Genomic DNA, 19,064 nt, shown 5'->3' with positions numbered 1-19,064 from the left:
ACCGCAAGCAGACTGAGATTTTGTCGTATGTTGGACATATGGCAAAATCTTATTTCTGTTTATGGAGTTAAAAATTTTCACGGTTAGTGTTTAAAGTTAAAGAATCATATTTTTAGAAAAGTTGAATTTTGCTATTAGTTCATGTATTATACATGAGTTGTGGATTTAGTTGATATACCTTACTTTGATTAATATTAGTGCATGTAATTTTCAAATTTTCAAATTTTAGTCTTAACCTAAGTGGAAGCAATTAAATTTGTTTCGTCAAATTTTGCTATTAGTCTCGTACTTTATGGATTCTTTGCTCTCCGGTTTGCTCATTTTTACTTTCTATATTTTTTGAATTTTGAAATTTCAATCATGATTCAAACAATAACCATTAAATCTAGTAATAAATTATGTGACTTTTTTGTGAGTAACATGTGAAAATACCAAATTAACATGATATTATATATTTGATAATATGTTTCTTGCACAAGATTTTGAAAGTAGCAGAATTTAACAGCTATAGCTTTGACTAAGACTCATTTCAAATTTAAGAAAGTATAAGGACTAAAAAAAGATAAAATTAAAGTATAAAAATTACAACTAAAGTGACATTTGGTATTTCCTATGTTGATATTTGAATAGAATATAATTGCTAAGAATATTATTACTAAGTGAACATTACAACGTTTGATATGTATACGATAGTGTTAATTAAAATCCCAAAAAAAATATAAAATTAATTGGTTCACGGAACATTTTTAATATCAAATAAAGTAAAAATGTTACTAATTTCAACCATTTTCAATGATATTTAATAACAAAAGTTAGTTTATCATGAATAAATGTGTAATTTAATCTATTCATTAGTGCGAACCTTCGTCTTTTCATGTACGTAAGAGTGACCAATAAGTGAACACCTTCGGCATCTATGAGATGTAGAATTTATTTTATTATCGGATGTCCAAAACAAAGAGTAACTCACTGAACCACCTAGTTTTTATACAAATACTACACAAAGTCGCATCAACTTGTTGAATTAAATTATTTCTTCAACGAGTAGAGGATTGATCACTCATAAAAGGGCTTTATATATTAATAGCACCAAAATGGCTTTGATCGGTACAATTTCTAAACAGATTTAGGGACCAATATTTCTGTAAAAAAGGGGGGGGGGCGTTCGGAGCTTGAAATAAGAACGGGCATTATCAATACTGAAATTTGAACTCTGAACTTGTAACAGAATAAGTCAAGTTAAATAAATCTCAATTTCAACAGATTACATTCTTGGGCACGTCATTTATTCATTACAGGTTGCTTAATATATGTTTCAGCATCTGAACTACAAGGAAAAGGGTTAAATACAACTCATGGAGCCTGTGCTGCTAACGCTTCATCTTTCACGTGAATAGATCTTTGCCTCTCCATTGGTACCTGTTACCACTTTTCTCTCTAATAGGTACTGCAACAAGGGCACTTAAAAAAAGGTGTAAGCTATCAAATAGACAATAATACCTGCAAGGTGCAGATACGAAAACTATTGCATTGATTGAACCTAAGAAAAAGACCGATATACAACGAGGGCTCAATGAACCTACACTACTTTAATGGTATGATCTAATTGCAATTGTACAGGCCATGATGAGCCATAAAATACAACTCAGTGCTTGCAGTCAATGGCAACAAAATATTTTTTCATTACCTAAGATACTCTAGAATGTCATAGAAGGCTTGGTCTCCTTTTACCTGCGTCTGTTCTCAACTTCTTCACAGGATTGGCCCAACCAACACTCCCACCACAACCTTTTGATGGATGACCAGGCCGGTTGGGCAAACCTTGCTGATGGCTACTCTGTTGGGTCAGTCTTGCATCCTTGGAGACTGATCCTGGACCCTGACTCCTCATGTTGCGACCTATACTCGGGGGAGAAACAGGGCCAACTGATCCACTCCTAGGCTTTGCTATAGACTTTTCCCTTTCTTTCCTCTTTTTCTTGCAAATAACCAGCTCCCCTGGATGAGTTAGAGGAGAATCATCCTGTTGATGTTCCTTGGTAATACCACTTCCTTTCCCAAGTCTCGATTCCTTTTGGGGCATGTGCACTCTAACCCTTGTTTCCTCACCAGCATGAGGGAATCCACGTTGCAATGTCTTTTGAGTTAGGTCTGGATCAGATTCCACCTCGTTTATTGGCTTCTGCCTCTTGCTAACTGCTACCTGTCTTGCAGAAGGACCAGAGGTCGAGGTAGATACTGGGCTAGAGAAAGAGAGAGCATTTCTAGCTTCTCGGAAATCATTATCTGGAAATACAATCTTCAACAAGTCAAAAAACAGATCGTGTACTTTCCTGGCTTCAGATCTGACCTGCAAATCCCAATTACATTTCCATAGTAAGTATACAAATCAGGACATTAATGAGAGCATTACAGAAACAGATACGAGTTCAATTGGTAGTAAGGAGATTGGAAAATTTTGCATAGTGATAAAAGCTTCAAGCGCACAAACATAAAAATCTCTTTGAAAAGCTTCCAAAGTAATTGCTTCCAGAAAGACTATCCATGGCAAAAATCACGCAAAGGCAAGTTTGTGTTCTAACATGCAAAGATACTGAAGGCCAAAGTTAATTAGAAATCATACCTCATGTGAAAACCCATAAAATTGCATTGCACTTTTTAATACTAACTGCACATCAAAAACAAGCTCTGTAACTCCGCTGTACTCTAATCTGTCAACACGCTGATCAATCTTCCACAAATCCAAATGATTACTTCCACTTCCACCCATGTAGCCTGAATTTTCAATCCTCTTCCACAAATCTGTTAAAAGTGGTATAATCTGTTGGCCCTCCTTATCTATTCTCCTCCGAAGCTTGCTAATCACATTTTTGCACTGGAAATATGAGAATTTTCTAGTCAATTAATTGATTAACAAATATCACAAGATAGCATGCAGTACATGAGCAATTAAATAGAGTATCAAGTCAAAGGTGAACCATTTCATAAAAGTTTAAAGGGAAGATATTTTGACATACAAGCGTCTAATTACTCCACATATGCAACCTTGAAAATTTTCAATGACCTCAAGACCAAATAAAATGAAAACTGATTCTAAAAAGCTCAAACACAGATGGACACGGCAAACAACCAGGTGGGACAAATGATAGAACATATTATAAATGCATAGAACTTCATAAATCTAAAAAACAAATTCTTATGCATTAAATTCACCCGACTAATCTGAATGTATGCTGTCGTATTAGATGCAATAGAAAGGATACAAATGAAGAAAGCGGAACTATTAAGGAGGATCATAGCTATAGCAACTGATCAGAGCCTACTACAAGCAACAGCGTCAAGCAAATCCAAATACTAAAACAAGGTTTCCAAATCCAACTTATCACTGAAAGGAATCGAGAGACAGTTAAAATTTTAAGGTAAAAAACAGATCACATTCCAGACACTAGCGTTTTAGTCAGTTCAAGTATACCTTTCTTTGGATGCCATCAGACATCTTCACACCAAAATTTGACGATCCACTTGTATTAACCAGTTTTCCGTCCCAACTTTCTCTGGTGGGTTCACAAGCATTTTCTGCAGGAGAGGCCATGTTCACTCTACCAGACTTCAGTGATGCATGAAACTTAGTTGTATTAGCTATTTTTCTTGGAGGCAAGTTCCTCCTCGTTTTAGAAGATGAATCATTTGGATCAAGCCTGAAAGCATTCCGCTCAAGAGTTGGTTTTGTCTCAGTATCAGTCCTTAGTTGTGATTGGTACTTTTGGTCCAGCTGTGAAGGCAACAAAGATGATTCTCCACGTAGGAGATAAGGTACTTCAATGACAGATTTCTCCTCTGCCCTTTCCACAGTATGACGAGGTCGAACCCGAATACTACGCTTTCGTTTTATCTTGGGTTGGACAACTTGTTCATCTTCACCTTCTACACGATCATGAATCCAACTTTCAGATAGCTGGTGGTCCATGTGAGAATCTCCAGATAAAGCAATTTCACCTTCCTCAAGTTCATCATGCTGCCAAAATTAACATATTGTCAGAATAGCAGAAATCAACAAATGCCATAATTACAAATCATTATAGGAAACGAGGCATACCAGTTTTTTTGCAACAGAACCTGGCCTAGCATCTAATGCGGAGAGAGATCCAAATTTCTGAGGAGAAACAGGAGACACCATCTGCGTTGGCCTTCGACTGTCCAATGATGATCCTGAAGAACCACCTTCTTCAAGTATGCGATTGTTTCTAATGTGTTCTGAAGCCTGGGCATACTCATTTCCATTATCACCTAGTGGGGCATCTTCTTCAGACTGGTCCTTATTTAGAGGGGGTGCACCAACAGCACCACTAAATTCTTCATCTTCAAATTCTCCAGTTTCTCCATCTTCATCATGTACAGAATAACCATTTCTCTCATCAGAACTTGCTTCAGAGTATTCCCCATTGTCATCATCTATTTCCTTATAGTTTGGATGCTTTTTCCCCTTGGGTCGCCCCCTTTTTCTCTCTGACTCCATTTCATTTGAGACACCAACAACACCAGCAGTAAATAAAATGTTCTTGGACGGCTTTTTTGATAAAGTAGCCACAGTCGCATTCACTTCTTTTGTACAGGCTCGAAGCCACTTAGGTACCTCTTCATGGCAAGTCATCTCATCTGTCCAATCCAGTTCTTCATCCATTTGATCAAACAACTCAACTTCTTCTTCACTTCTTGCTATCATGCGATTTACCTGGTGCAAAGAAGGAACATCATGGACAGTTTCTTGATACCTCTCCTCATCATGCAATAATGTTTCTAAAGTCATACGTCTCTCTTCATGGGTCGTTCTCTGGTCAAAACGTCCAGCATTGATTACTTCATCAGCCATGTCAATTTTATACTGCTGAATGTTATTCCTTATGAGGCTCTCAATAGATCCCATATATCTATCCTTACCTGCAAAATCATCCTCAAAATCAACTGTACCTCCATTCCTTAGTTCATCCTCCTTCTGCTGACTAGAGATTTTGTCAACAACTGCTTCCATGTAAATGACTTTGACTTCCCTTGTTTGTCCAATTCGGTGGGCTCTAGCGACTGCCTGTTCCTCATTTTTAGGATTTGGATCAGGATCATATATAACAACAGTGTCAGCAGATTGAAGATTTAGACCACGTCCAGCTGCACGAATACTTAGTAAGAATATGAAGCATTCAGAGTCAGGGCTATTGAAGTCAACAATAGCTGATTCACGATCTTCCAAGCTAGTTGTTCCATCAATACGTCTGTAGACAAGCCTCCTCCACTGCAAGTATTCCTCCAAGATATCCAGAAGCTTTGTCATCGTACTAAAGAGTAATACACGATGCCCAGTTCTTTGCAGTTTTATTAGGATCCTGTCTAGAATCCACAATTTTCCACAAGACCTCACAAGGAAATTTTTGGATAAGTCATTGAAATAGGGGTAATTAAGCAAAGGATGATTGCAAGTCTTGCGAAGCTCCATACACCGGTTATTTAAAGTTTTGTACACCCTAGCCTGGTATAGTGGATTTTTTGAAACCCTGATCTTCTCATCTTCAGGATCAGCTCGAAGTGTTCCAGTTGACTTTATCCAATCATAAATGGCACTCTGAATAGCTGACATTCTGCATTTTAAAACTATTGAGACCTGCAATCAGCCAATGAAATAACACCATTACATATAGCAGTATGATAACGAAATAACATCATTACAAACAGCAGTATGATAAGTGATTATTAAAATAAAACTGCAACAGCAGCAAACCTTTGGAGGGAGGGAACCTTCCACATCTTCAACACGACGTCTAAGCATAAAAGGCTCTAGGATTTGATGAAGTCGGTGGATGATGATAACCTTCTTCTCCGTCTCAAGCCAATCATCCTCTGCATTATGTGTAGGGCCTTCCTTTTGAAATGGTTGTGAAAACCAATCATGAAATGCCTTGCGATTATCAAACACTTCAGGAAGGAGAAGATTTAACAGTGACCAGAGTTCTTTCAAGTCATTCTGTGGCATAAAAGAACCTTAATGTTCAACTCATCAAATAAAAAAATCATAGAAACAGACACACAAACATACATAATAAAGTGAGCCTCAATAACCTGCATGTATATGCATGTGTGTAAAATTTTCAATTTCCAAACATATCAAAAAGGGGCCTTAACTAACCTGTAAGGGTGTCCCAGTAAGAAGTAACCGCCTCTGGCAGCGGTATCTATCAAGATCACGAGCTAAAACAGATTCCCTATCTTTCATTCGCTGTGCTTCATCAATTATAATGTACTTCCAATCGATTTTAGAAAGTTTTGATCGATCATACATGATGAATTCATAAGTTGTCACGAGGACATTAAATTTCATTGCCAGAACCTCCTATGAAACACGCAAACCAAAAGAAAGTTTAAACAAAATTCGACCCTTGAAAGAACAACACAAACTTATATTTCTTACTTGAGAAAATAATTTTGAACGCTGATCTTTTCCTCCAACATAATATATACATGACACAGACGGCAGCCAATTATGCAGCTCACTCTGCAAAATACGATTCAGTTAGTTCTGTTTAATGATATTGGGAAAATGTCAAACCTATCAACATAAAGCAAAAAGAAAAAAACACTTACCTTCCAATTTACCAGAACAGCATTTGGAACAATTATAAGATGTGGACCATAGTTTCCTTTGAATTCCATTAAATAAGCAATCAATGACATAACCTGCACAATAAGGAAAAACCTAAGAAGTTAACAACAGCCCTACTGTATAATATAAGCATCTACCAAAAATACAAATGCAACTCTAATTAATCCTAACACCTTCTCCAACTCCCAAATAACATATGAAACTGCAGTGTTGCTACAACTACAATTTTTTAAAATCAAAATACCTGAACAGTCTTTCCAAGGCCCATCTCATCAGCTAAGATACCATTTAGTTTATTATTATACAAAGAAAGCATCCATTGCAAACCAACCTACAAAATAAAATACACAGATGAAATGAAAATATTAGCTAGCTAGATTAAATAGTAGCAAATTGAAAGGGACAAAAACCAACAAGATGGGAGAGAAACTCAAGATTTTAAATATAACAAGCAACCTACAAGCTGATAGTCTCGTAATGTTCCAGCTCGTAGCATTGATGGTTGCCTTACGACTCTTTCATTCACAGCATGAGCAAGATTATAGTACCTATCGATGAGCACAAGAAATGACAAATAACTAATATTGCCAGAAATTCAGTGGCCTTTGAGAAGAAAAAAAATGTCCTAAGAATAAACCAAAAATAAATGCTAAATCTAAATAGACCATATGATATGATAGTTATGGAACTAAAGAACATGAGAGAAGTTAATGCATAAGCCCCATCTAACTGTCACAAAATTTACATCCCATCCCACTCATGCTTTAATGACTGAAGCCCCCCTTCTGTATTATCAAAAACGAAATGTACTGAAATAGAATTAAAAACATAACTTACTTGCTAACAGATGAACCATCCCTGGGTGCATTCATTTCCATAAACCGATTTCTTATCATTACTTCCTCTCCAGCACAAGCTGCTGCAACCCTAACTTCTTCTTCTGATAAACCCTTTTGTCAAGAAGTAGAAAATGAGAAAATAAGTGAACTGGAATCTACCTAAACATACAGATAGCGGAAGTATGTGTAATATTCTATTAGCTCATAACTCAGTCCAAACATTTTAAAGGAACTCGGAAGGGGAAAAATCCTAAAAAACAAACAGAGGGGCTACAAGAGAGGGAGGGTTCAAGAAATCCTGCCTGCAACCGTGCAGCAACAGCAGCAGCATTTGCGGCCTCCTCCACTTCTTGCTGATTCTTGGCTGCAGTTATCTTACTTCCCAGTTTATGAAGATACTCTTCAGTCTGCGTCAGGAATGATGAAAGAACTTCATATCTCTCTGCAGCATCACCAGGGATGTTTGTCTGCTGCTCAATCAACATCTCTCTGTACCTTTCAACATCATTATTCTTCAAGGCCTCCATCCTCTTATTCCTGTCATCATCTTTTCTCTTTGAAAACTCCCGTAACATTCTTTCATGGTACTTGGCAACTCCCCTATTGCGAGCAGTTCTTGCATCACGGATGGCCCAGTGAGCCTCCAAGAGCTTCTTACGCCACTGAAAGATGGATTTCAATTGTTTCTCTCTCAGGGCCTTCTGAGTGGCTTGTACTTGTCTGGCCAACTCCATACGCTGACGTTCACACAGGCGGACAAATTTTCTGTATGGTCTGTCAGGCATCGCCATTATCTCTTGTTGCTGCTGATCAACTTCATCTCTTAAACGTGCCTGCAGATCTACAAGTCGAAGCTTTCTTTCTTCAATCTGCAGTCGCAGAACAAGATCTGGCCTAATCCTTTTCCTTTCCAAATTTACTGCTAGTAAGCCACCAATCTTCCTTAAATTTTCTGATCGTTTCTTGCTAAGGACTTCCATCCCTTCCTCAAAGAGAAGATCTTTGACATCATATGCCAGTGTTAGATTATTATTACTGTTAGGCATTGCTGAGCCGTACGAGTCATGCTTCCTAGTGAAGAAGGGAAAATCAAATAGTGGTCCATGATACTTTCTGGCAGGGCCAAGATCTTTCTGGGGCGCTGAGTTTGCTTCCACAGGTTTCTTAATTTGCCCTCCATCAGATGCAGCAAGTTGTGGTGCGACAGACTTTCCTCTCTCCACACTAGAATCATTTCTAACTGGAATTTTTGGAAGACCAGGTTCCACTTCTTGGTCAGACTTGGCAGGAAAGACAGAACTTTTCTGCTCTTCTTTTGCGGCAGGTAATGCGGATGAAAAATCCTTGGCAGTGGCTGACACACCTTGCATATCAGCTGTTGATGCAGTTGCTTTTTCATCTCCTGCATAAGCTTCCTCTTTAATAACATTCTGTCCATCAGTAGATGGCCCAGCCTGCGAAACCTTTTCATTAGATTCCAAATGCTTCCCTTTATCTTCTATACTCTTTCCACCATTTCTGTCCTGATTATTTCCACCTAGCGGAGGAAACTGCAGCTGCTGCTGCTCAAGTGCTGGGGGTATAATGGCTTGAAGAAGTTCTTGTGGAAGTGTACCTTCTCCTTTCTGTCAATGACCACCAAAATCAGCATAATCCATTCAACTTTTTTTAGTGAACTCCAAGCAATTGGTACAAAGGTGAAACATATAAATGGTCAGAGAGGCAATGATAGGGTGGGGAGAGAGGTGTTAGTATACCTTCAGGCGCCTAAATGCTAGTATTTGTGCTTTGAGAACATGAAGTTGTTGTTTAGTGAAACCAAAACATTGCTGTGCCATCTTGCTAGCTGCTCCTCCTCCTTGTGATGGTGTGTTGTTAACTGAGCCCCCATTATTATTAGGAGCAGCAGGCTGTTGAGAAGGTCGACTTAACTGTTTGATATTCTCCATTTGCAGTGTTTCTGTGCCACCTAATGAAGTTTTTGCAGGAAAAGATGGATCAATGCTCTGGTTAATATTTGCAGATGATTGTGGAGGATGCATAGGAGGCATCCCATTCCCGTGCACTACTGTCTGTCTGGGAGGCACTTGGTTATCACGGCCATTAATAGCTAACTGCTGCATTGCTATGTTCTTAGCATCATCAACTGCCCCAGCACTGGAAGTTGAGCCAAAAGGGCTAGGTATAACTGTCGGCCTGGATTTTGCAGGACCAGACTGGGCAGATATATCATTAGATAAATTACCACAGGGAGAACTCTCACTTAGAACTGATGGAGAAGAGACTTGCGGCTTGGACACAGGCACAGGTGCCATATTGCTTTCGTTTGTCTTCTTCTGGGCAGCCATCCTTGACTGCATGAGTGGAATGAGCTGTGCCATCAAGTTGGCATTTGCAGGCTGTGACAGATCAATATTACGCTCACGTGCCCATGCCTGCAACTGTGCAGCCATAACGAGTTGATTGTTTCCTGAGTTTTGAACGGTTTGCTGAGCTTGTGCCTGCATTGTCCTCAAAACATTTCCAGGCATTGATTTTCCACCAACTGTCACCTGGGCAGGTGCCTTGAGTTCATTTCTTTGCTCAGAAGCTGACTCTGGTCCTTGCTCTATCTGCTTTTCAACACAATCGAGCTGCTCGGATGTGTTCTTAGAGGATGATGCCTGAGCCTGCTTAGCTACTTGCATGGAAATAAGTTCCTGCATTTTCAAGTTTCCAATTCGCGCGTCCTGATCCTTAAGAGATGCAGAGCCCAACATTGCCATCTTAGCCTGCTGCTGTGCTAAAAGTGTCTTTTGATGCTGAGCAGCCTGGTAAGCATACTGATAATATGCTTGCTGAACAGGGTTCAACATTTGTTGATCAACACCTTGACTCCTTTGCTGGCTGTCCTGAGCAGAAGCATGCGGTTGAGCCAGATCAAAAAATTTCCTGGACTGTTGAGACGGTTGCATGGAGCCTGGAGATGAAGGAAAATTGTTTCCACCCATCATACCTTGAAGACCACGGGCTTGATATGCTAGGATGGCTTCATTTCCTTCAGGTTTTCTAAATAGTTGTTGTTGTAATGACTGCAAGAACAAATATTAACGCAAAAAGATAAAGCATGAACTTCTCAAACAAATGCTTAATCTTAAACTAGTATCCAATTGCATTGAGGAAACAAAAGGAATCAAACAAAAATCGCTGCATCCTTGTATCACAGTATGTTGTTCAAAAGTAAACTTCCCTTCCTATGACAGGATAACAAAGTCATAGTGGTAAGCATATCATGGAATGTGGAGCCACTAGGTAAGTTCACCATATAAACAAGAGTGCAAGGACAAACCACCCATGCTTTAATTAGGGTATGACATCCTTAAAAACTAAAAAGGTAGAGAAGAAAGAATAGTAGTCTCAGCAGGCTACCTGCTATGACTAAAGCATCTAGGAGTTAGGGCCATGGACATTTAATACAGACCAAAAAGGTAATCCATGGAATGGCATAAAATTCAGGTTTGGGAATATCCTATATGACCACTGAATAACCCATGGAAATAACAAAATTCCTGATGAATAACTATGCACATCAGGAGAGAATATCAGGTTATCTAAACACAAGTGAGATGGATTCATGATGGTCACATAGATCCTAACTGATTGGAGAGCTTAAAGAAAAGCTCCATATCACTATCTAGTACTCTCTTTCTTCTTTTTTCGGGAGCCGAATGTTGTGTGGAGAGAGGGTTGAGTAAACTAGATACTTCAAACAAAGAACCATATATTCTTTTATCAGTTTTCTCAAACGGAAAGATAGAAAATTTTCAGGTGCACTTAAATATGGGGTATACAAAAGAAATTCGGCCCCAAAGTTTGAATTCAAAGGCTTTTGTTCCTCTTTCAAAGACCTAAGAGCGGTGTACGGTTGAACCCCTTGACACTTGGAACTCAAGAGTTTAATACTACTAAATAAAACCTTCTCTGAACCCCCCCCCCAAAAAAAAGACAATTTAATTACTGATAATTAACTAATCGACTTTGTGTACTACCGCAATTACATCTGAAATTGCTTTTATTATACCAAATTAAAATTCCCAATACCCGCCACACTCACCAATTCATCACAGCCCCTCGCGAAAAGATACTGAGTTCCTAAAATCACGGGTTAATTCAACCAAATGTCTATTACATTGACTTAAATTTCGTAAACCCTATACCTGCCTAGACGCTATTTGCTGCTGCTGCTGTTGTTGCTGCTGTTGCTGCTGCACCGAATCATATCCGAAGTGAGGGGCTGAAACGGCCGATGACGAGGAAGAGGGCGAAGCTGCAGACGATGTGGACGCGGTCCGCCCTACCGGACCCGCCCCAGGGTTCCGGCTGGGCCCACCTCCGCCACCACCACCAGATTGCATAAAATCTAACTCCAAATTTTTTAACTGTAGTTCCCCGCAAAAACCAAATTATTACCACAAAAATTCAAACCCCCCCCCCACCAATAGCACAACTCAAATCCCTCCAAAAAAACACTTTATTAATTTTAATAAAACCCCTTTTTCCCTCCGATCCCAACGTTCAAAAGAAAATTAACAATAAAAAAATTAACTAAAAACAAAAAAGAAATAGTTGAAATTTGTTTTTGTTTCTCTCTCTAGAAATCCGGAATTTTCGGTCTAATTGAAAGGTAGATCTTGATGAGTTAAGTGAGAACACGAATTTGACGGAAACGAAAATTAAAATTTTGAAAAAAATTTGATGATTCGACCCTCTGCCCTCTCACAACTGATCTCGTCCTCTCTCAGTTTTCACGCAATTTTGCAAATTCTTTTTCCCTCTGGGGGTTTAAAAGAAATTTTTGTTTTTTCTTTTTTGCAGATTTCCTTTTTTCCTATTTTTCCCCTCTTGTTAGTAAAATGACGAATGAAGGGACCTATTGCGTTTTGCCTTTTATTTATGCTCTCTGATTTGCGTTTTGCCTTCGGTGCTTATTGCTGGCTATAGTTGAGGTCCACTAGGACCTGGTGATTTGCCTACGGTTAGAAATTTACGGAAAAGGGTAGAATATGTAAATTTAACCCCGCGTTTTAATGATTTTAGGATTTTTTACCGGATATACCCCCTACAAAGCTCAAAATTATACGCGAAGTGCCAATAAAATATTTGACCTCACTCTCAACAAATACTAAATTAGTAATCCCATAAAGTATTAAACCAATAACTGCCTTACACGTGCCCACTACGTTTTGAATCTTTTTTCTTACTCTGTAGTTCGTACATAAAATAGTTCTCTCTCCTTTCTTCGTGCATAAAATAGTTTTACCAGACCCAACATTTCAATATACGGAGCTAATGTTATTTTACTCATGTGATACACCAATATATGCGATGAATTTACTAAAAAGACGATATTTGTCGTGTGATGAGAATTTTATCTATTGAAGATTAAGTTTAGTATCATTACCTTTGGCTAATTTTTTATATTTACCAAAAAAATTTATTTTACTTAATTTAATTTTTTATTACAATATAACAAGTAGAATGATAATCATTTCAAACACATAATTATTCTTTAATAAATTTATCGATCACTAAATTTGAGTTATTCCACAATCAAATTTTAATTTTTAAGTTATTTTAAATGGAAAATTATTCGGATTCTCATAAGGCTTGATATAAATGTAGTCACCTTTTAGTAATCTTATCAATCCCTTGATTCAGGTTGCCTCAAATTTACATAACCTAGTTTTAACCTTATGTCACTTCAATTGAAAAAATATTCAAATTCTCTTAGGATTTAATATGAACACGTAGTCTTTTTTTAATAAATTTATCGATCCCTCAATTCAGGTTATCTCAAATTTACGCAATCAAAATTTAACGATAGATTACTCTAACTAAAAAAGTATTTAAATCCTCTTAGGATTTAATATGAACACATAGTCAGTCTTTTAGTAAATTTATCTATCATCACTCGATTCAGGTTGTCTCAAACTTACGCAACCAAATTTTAATCTCAAGTTACTCTAATTGAAAAAATATTCAAATTCTCTTAAGACTTAATATCAACACGTAGTCACTTTTTTAGTAAATTTATCAATCACTCGTTTGGGGTTGCCTCAAACTTACGCAATCAAATTATAACTTTAGGTTACTTTAATTGAAAAAGTATTCAAATTATTTTAGAATTTGGTATGAACGTGTAATCACTCATTTAGTAAATTCATTAATCACTTGATTCAGGTTGCCTCAAACTTATGCAATCAAATTTAAATTCTTTTAATATTTGATAAAAGTACTTTAATTTCCCCCAAAGGTTTATTTATAAAATAAAATTTAAATTAAATGACAATTTTATCTGTATATTGATTACTTATTTATTCTATTTATTTTTGTTATTTTAAATATTTATATTTAATAAATTTTAATTAAAATAATAAAAATATTTTAATTATTATTAAATTAAATTATAAATTTCATTGTACTCTAGTAATTTTTTGAATGTAACATTATATTCTAATATAATCATAACCATTTGCCAAACATAATATATCCTTTTTAATTAATATATGTATTTTTTAAAAGTTACAAGTACAATCATAATTACAATTATAAAAAATACATTTAAATAATTATAATTATAATTAATTTTTATAAAATTCGATCAAACTAAAAATCAATAGATTAGAATAATTTTATACAAAATCCACATATAGTGGGACAAATTAAAACCTATATCAAAATAAATTTATATAGAATTCACGTATGATGAGACAAATTAAAATAATATGTATAAAGTTCTTGGAACCTTGAGTAGCCTCATTTGTAGTATGTTTATTTTTATTAAAAAATTTGCTACAAATGATAATTATATTTTGTTTGTGTTTTCTCTTTTATTTTTTGTTTTTTATTAGTATTTTTCTTACAAATACATATTAAATATTTTAATCACTTCTACGTGTAATTAATTTTTTTATTTTATAATTATAAATGGAAAATTGCAAAAATTAAATATAAAATACATAGACAAATAAGTGATTTATTTAAATTTTAAGTTTTAAAAATGCATATTAAATAAGTCTCAAGAGGGGTGGAAACTTGTAAGTTTTTAAAATCATTTAAATTTAATTATATAAATATACAAATATTAAAATATAAAATCATTTTAAATATTTTACCAGTAAAAATGAATCGTAGAATAGACTTAATCGAATTCGGAATTTAGCGTTATAATTTTTAGGAAAACTGAGAGTGTGGGGGTGATGAAATGATATTGTTTTGAGTTATTGTGAATTTTTTAATTATTTGATAAATTAAAAAAGGACAATAAAAAATCAAAGTGCATTGAATATTATTAAATTTATTTGATATGTTAACTTTTAAAAATGATATAATATTATAGTTTACGCAATATTTTTTTCCTTTAGATGAAATTAAATCGAAAAAATCATTAGAAGTGCTGACATGTTGAATGTTGTATTATACTTGCAATTAAAGGTGGTAGGGAAAATATTTGTCATTGAAATATAAATGCATCGTTGGTGGTATGTTTACAGATACATTGCTTGTCTAGACCAAGATTTGATCTTCAAGACACACGTTCATGGTCGGGATGGAACAATTAAGGTAACCCATGTTTTGCTTGCAACGTCAAGACACAACATATGACATCCTTAAAAGGTTACACTCAGACATTGTTTCCTGGAGAAGTTTTTATGAAGAATCTTTGTGTCGAATGTGTCTCTAGTTTGCTTATGGATATATTTTGAACAAGTATTTGTTTAGATTGTGGCTTCCAAACATTAATGAATATTTTTAGAGTTTTATTTATGGATTAAAACAGTGCACTTCCAATTATTACTGATTTCATTTCAAACAGAGTTAAACATGGAAACTGAAACAAATGGGTTCACAGCAGATTCATAATAAGAATAGATGCCAATGTTTCAGTTGAAACATTTGGTATTAACAGATAGAGCTTTTGTTTTCCCAAGGGAGCTTCCTAACATGTCCCCTGAAAAAGCATTTAGTCAACTGCAACCGGTTGCAAGTTTTCAGCTTCCTTCCTTAGTTCTTGGAACAGGACTGACGACAAGTATCGCTCCCCAAAACTTGGAAGAACTGTCTGAATTTTATTTTTTAAGAACCAAAAAAGGAACACTAGGTAAGAACTTGTATCAATATTTCATTATATACTCCCAAAGCTAAAGCCTTCGATTATCGGCTTAGAATTGCTATTCAAATCATGCTAACACTACTGGCATCTTACATTATTGTAAAGATAAATAATGTTGGAAATCATATATAAGCTTGCGAGGAAGTGCTTACCACAATCAATTTGCCTTTGTTCTCAGGCATTCTTGCAAGTCTAAGTGCTGCAATAGCGTTGGCCCCGGATGATATTCCAACCTACATTCCACAAAAGTTTATGGGAGTTGAAAAGAATAATTTCGAGTTATCAGTCCATAAGATCGATTTGTGAAGATTCTTCTAAAAAGTACGTTCACATTCCTAGAACCCAACAAATAATACTAAATGGTGAGCAAAAGTTAATATCACTTATAGTTAGTCGTTTAGCAGATTACTCACAGTAGTATACACAAACAAGCTCTGTTTGTCTCAATTGAAATAGAATGTGATATCATTATCACATGATTTTAGGTTATTACCAGAAGCCCCTCTTTTAGTGCCAATTCCCTTGCCATATTTACTGCATCTTCACTGCTGACCTGTCATAGGATATCCGAGTATAAACCCAAAAGGACTAGAAATTCAGCAAAAGATACTAGGTTCCTATTCGACACCCCTTCCTCCCCATTTTCGGAAGTATATTTCTCAGACTAATGAAAGACAAGGGGTATCGTTTACCTCGAGAACTTTTTCCATTACATCCATGTCTAATATATCTGGCTTGAACCCAACTCCATTACCAGTAATATGATGAGGACCTGTTGTGATTGATAAGATAAGAAAATGCAACTTCCATGACAAAGACTCCTCATTATCTTTACTATCTCCTGTTTCTCGGGTAATTCTTTGCTTAATCAGTTTACCGGGTTGATAAAAGAAATAGAAAAGCCGGCAACACATATCCGCTTGACATTGCTCTAACTTAAATAATTCTGAAATTTCAATCATTGTAGAAATAATATAGCACAAAGTTTACCTGGTTTGCCACCATTCAGTACATTACTTTCAGCAGGCTCCACTCCATATATCTATCATTTAAAAAAAAAAATCATACATCAGTAATGAAATGAAACACAATAAAACAAGGTTATTGTTGTTACAAATTTTGAACTTGGAAGGAAATAGTAATTAATTTACCTTAACATTAGGATTTTGGGATTTGAGGTACTGTCCGACACCAGAAACAGTACCACCACTCCCTATTCCCATTACAAAGATGTCAACTTTACCAAGAGTATCTTCCCATATCTCAGGGCCTGTTGTTTCAAAATGCGCCTATTTTTCCAGTTCGAAATAACTCGATTAAGTAATTTATCTATATTTGGAAAGCAAGAGTTAAACACAGAGTTGACCAAGGTTGCTGTGTCAGTCCAAAGAACAAAACAAACTTATATCTGGTATAGTAATAAATTATCAGCACATGGTTTAGAAAAGCTAACCCAAGTATAATTCTTAGTAAAACAAAATTAAATTATGATATAAGAGTGTACCTGAGTGTTGGCAGGATTTGAGAATTGTTGCAAGATGAAAGCATTCGGCGTGGACTCCAAAAGTTCATAAGCCTTCTTCATAGTTCCTTCCATCCCTTTCGTGGGATCTGTGAGAACCAAACCAGCTCCAAATGCTCTCATGGTGACTCGTCTCTCCAAGCTTGTGTAAGAAGGCATAGTTAGAACCATCTTATAACCTTTTATAGCTGCCATGAATGCCATACTTATCCCCATGTTACCTGATGTCGGCTCTATCAGAGTTGTCTAACATAAAGTTGAAGAATGTGTTAGGGGGTAGAAATTAAAGCCACTCAACATCAAAGTTCAAATCATTTAGGATTTCACACTTTCCATCAACAATTCAATGATGCCCTTCGGCAAAAACCGAACCTTTCCGGGAGAAATTAAGTTTTTCTTTTCTGCATCGGTAATCATGGAGAATGCTGGTCTGTTGATATAGAAGTGTGTATTAGTTTCGATTTGGCCTTGTATCACAAATTCTACTACTCTAAAAGTTCAAACTAATACTAAATCATAAAGTTACAAATGCCATGAAGGGCTCGGAAGTAATTAATACCTGTCTTTAATGCTAGCGGTGGGCATCATCATCTCCTGCTTCACAGCTATGTATGCACCACAGCCTTCAGTTACTTTATTAAGAAAAACAAGAGGTGTTCTTCCAATTAACTGAAACATGAAGAACCAATTCTTATATAAAGGATGAACTTCATTCAAAACAAGAATTTCAATTTTTTAAGAGATTAAAGGGGAGACGACTATTACTCTTATGAATTAAGCATGCTCTGGTGATGACCATCCACATACTAAAAGGGAAAACCCAAAAGAGAAGAAGATTGCATAAAAAGAAATTAAAAATGATTAAGGATCTAACAACCTTCTCAGATCATGGGATATTGGGAATACGCTAATCTTTAATGAAAAACAACCTTGAAAAGGTCAAAAACCAAAAGGAAGGGGGAAAAAACAAAAACAATTAATTGCAAACAATTGTGAATGAGACTACCTGGTAAACTTCCCTCTTAATTTTAGTATCAAGAAGATCCGTGGGAAGATCTCTGAGTCTTTGAGCAAAAGAAGGAGAATCAATGATGGGTTCGGTGGACACCAGCCTCCTTGTCATCATCAGCTCGTTGTATGTTAAACATCTTTTCGTAAGGAAGCTCCTTAGAGCAGCCATTAATGGAAGTTTTGAAGAAACTCTGCTACACTAAATGCCGAACTGAGCTGCGAGGTATTTCTTCCCTTCAATTATCACCTTAAAATCATTTTTACTACTTTTTGTCAAATTTAGCACCCGAAACTCGCGCATCACTTGACAAAAATGCGTCGTCAGATGTATTTCTGTTAAACACAGTCTGATGCGGCTCGTTATACTGATGAGGTGCGCCCTGTTTACCATTTCAGGTTTTTTCAGTCTTTTCAAAGACTCCTTAATGAATAACTTTCACATTTTGGTTTGGAAGTGAAGTTTGCACCACGAACTGGGTAGCCGAATTCATATATTAATCCATTGAAGTAATTAAGTAATTGCTATGGTTTGTCTGAATACTGAGTTTATGCGACGCTATTGCTTTGTTAATGATAGATATCATGTGTTATATTATTTCCCTACGAGTATTATGTAAAGTTTATTCTAGTTTTCTATTAAAAATTGTTTCAAATTTATTTAAATTATGAAATCATTATAATTTGTCATTAAATTATTGATAATATATATCATACCTAATTAATTAATATATTATCCAAGTCAGCCCATACAAAATCCAATTATCTCCAAATATATATACTATTGGGAGGTTGAAAAAAATTTACAGGAATGAATTTTTCAACCACATGATAGTTTAAAAATACATTAATATTTAAAACAATTTTTAGTAGGAAAATTAAAACAAACTTTAC

The 19,064-nt window shown here is 35.9% G+C and overlaps 2 protein-coding genes across 9 annotated transcripts; both read right to left on the bottom strand.

The window, feature by feature from the left end:
* Positions 1–1,487: 1,487 nt before the first annotated feature.
* On the bottom strand, positions 1,488–12,385 carry LOC107911580 (ATP-dependent helicase BRM). The gene is made up of 14 exons (XM_041105884.1): positions 11,685–12,385; positions 9,246–10,559; positions 7,791–9,113; positions 7,487–7,599; positions 7,110–7,197; positions 6,894–6,980; positions 6,631–6,723; positions 6,458–6,541; positions 6,176–6,379; positions 5,771–6,013; positions 4,097–5,653; positions 3,473–4,015; positions 2,624–2,875; positions 1,488–2,350 (listed from the first exon to the last, which is right to left on the bottom strand). Exons 1-14 carry the CDS (start codon positions 11,880–11,882, stop codon positions 1,706–1,708), a joined length of 6,744 nt encoding a protein of 2,247 aa, XP_040961818.1. The 5' UTR covers positions 11,883–12,385; the 3' UTR covers positions 1,488–1,705.
* Positions 12,386–15,312: 2,927 nt separating this feature from the next.
* Positions 15,313–18,657, bottom strand: LOC107911579 (bifunctional L-3-cyanoalanine synthase/cysteine synthase 1, mitochondrial). 8 transcript variants are annotated; one of them, XM_016839427.2, is made up of 10 exons: positions 18,169–18,657; positions 17,722–17,831; positions 17,535–17,592; positions 17,145–17,408; positions 16,792–16,929; positions 16,631–16,682; positions 16,333–16,412; positions 16,134–16,193; positions 15,793–15,873; positions 15,313–15,589 (listed from the first exon to the last, which is right to left on the bottom strand). In XM_016839427.2, exons 1-10 carry the CDS (start codon positions 18,340–18,342, stop codon positions 15,491–15,493), a joined length of 1,116 nt encoding a protein of 371 aa, XP_016694916.1. In that variant the 5' UTR covers positions 18,343–18,657; the 3' UTR covers positions 15,313–15,490. The 8 variants fall into 8 exon arrangements, 3 of the variants coding, with proteins under 3 accessions (XP_016694916.1, XP_016694917.1, XP_016694918.1); XM_016839428.2 differs by having other exon boundaries at positions 15,313–15,585; positions 18,169–18,638; XM_016839429.2 differs by lacking the exon at positions 18,169–18,657 and adding an exon at positions 17,928–18,109.
* Between the last annotated feature and the right edge of the window lie 407 nt (positions 18,658–19,064).

This window comes from Gossypium hirsutum, chromosome D11 (genome assembly GCF_007990345.1).
Source record: "Gossypium hirsutum isolate 1008001.06 chromosome D11, Gossypium_hirsutum_v2.1, whole genome shotgun sequence".
NCBI classification, from domain to species: Eukaryota; Viridiplantae; Streptophyta; class Magnoliopsida; order Malvales; family Malvaceae; genus Gossypium; species Gossypium hirsutum.
Note: the sequence above shows the minus strand (reverse complement) of the source record. Positions and strands in the feature narration are given on the sequence as shown.

Coding starts and splice junctions, on each gene's coding strand:
- LOC107911580 (XM_041105884.1), bottom strand. CDS start 11,882: ATGCAATCTGGTGGTGGTGGCGGAGGTGGGCCCAGCCGGAACCCTGGG. Junction 2,876..3,472: donor CTGATGGCATCCAAAGAAAG/GTATACTTGAAC, acceptor TCATATTTCCAG/TGCAAAAATGTGATTAGCAA. Junction 2,351..2,623: donor TTTATGGGTTTTCACATGAG/GTATGATTTCTA, acceptor TGGGATTTGCAG/GTCAGATCTGAAGCCAGGAA.
- LOC107911579 (XM_016839427.2), bottom strand. CDS start 18,342: ATGGCTGCTCTAAGGAGCTTCCTTACGAAAAGATGTTTAACATACAAC. Junction 17,409..17,534: donor ACTTAATTTCTCCCGGAAAG/GTTCGGTTTTTG, acceptor ACTTTATGTTAG/ACAACTCTGATAGAGCCGAC. Junction 15,590..15,792: donor ACAAAGGCAAATTGATTGTG/GTAAGCACTTCC, acceptor AATAAAATTCAG/ACAGTTCTTCCAAGTTTTGG.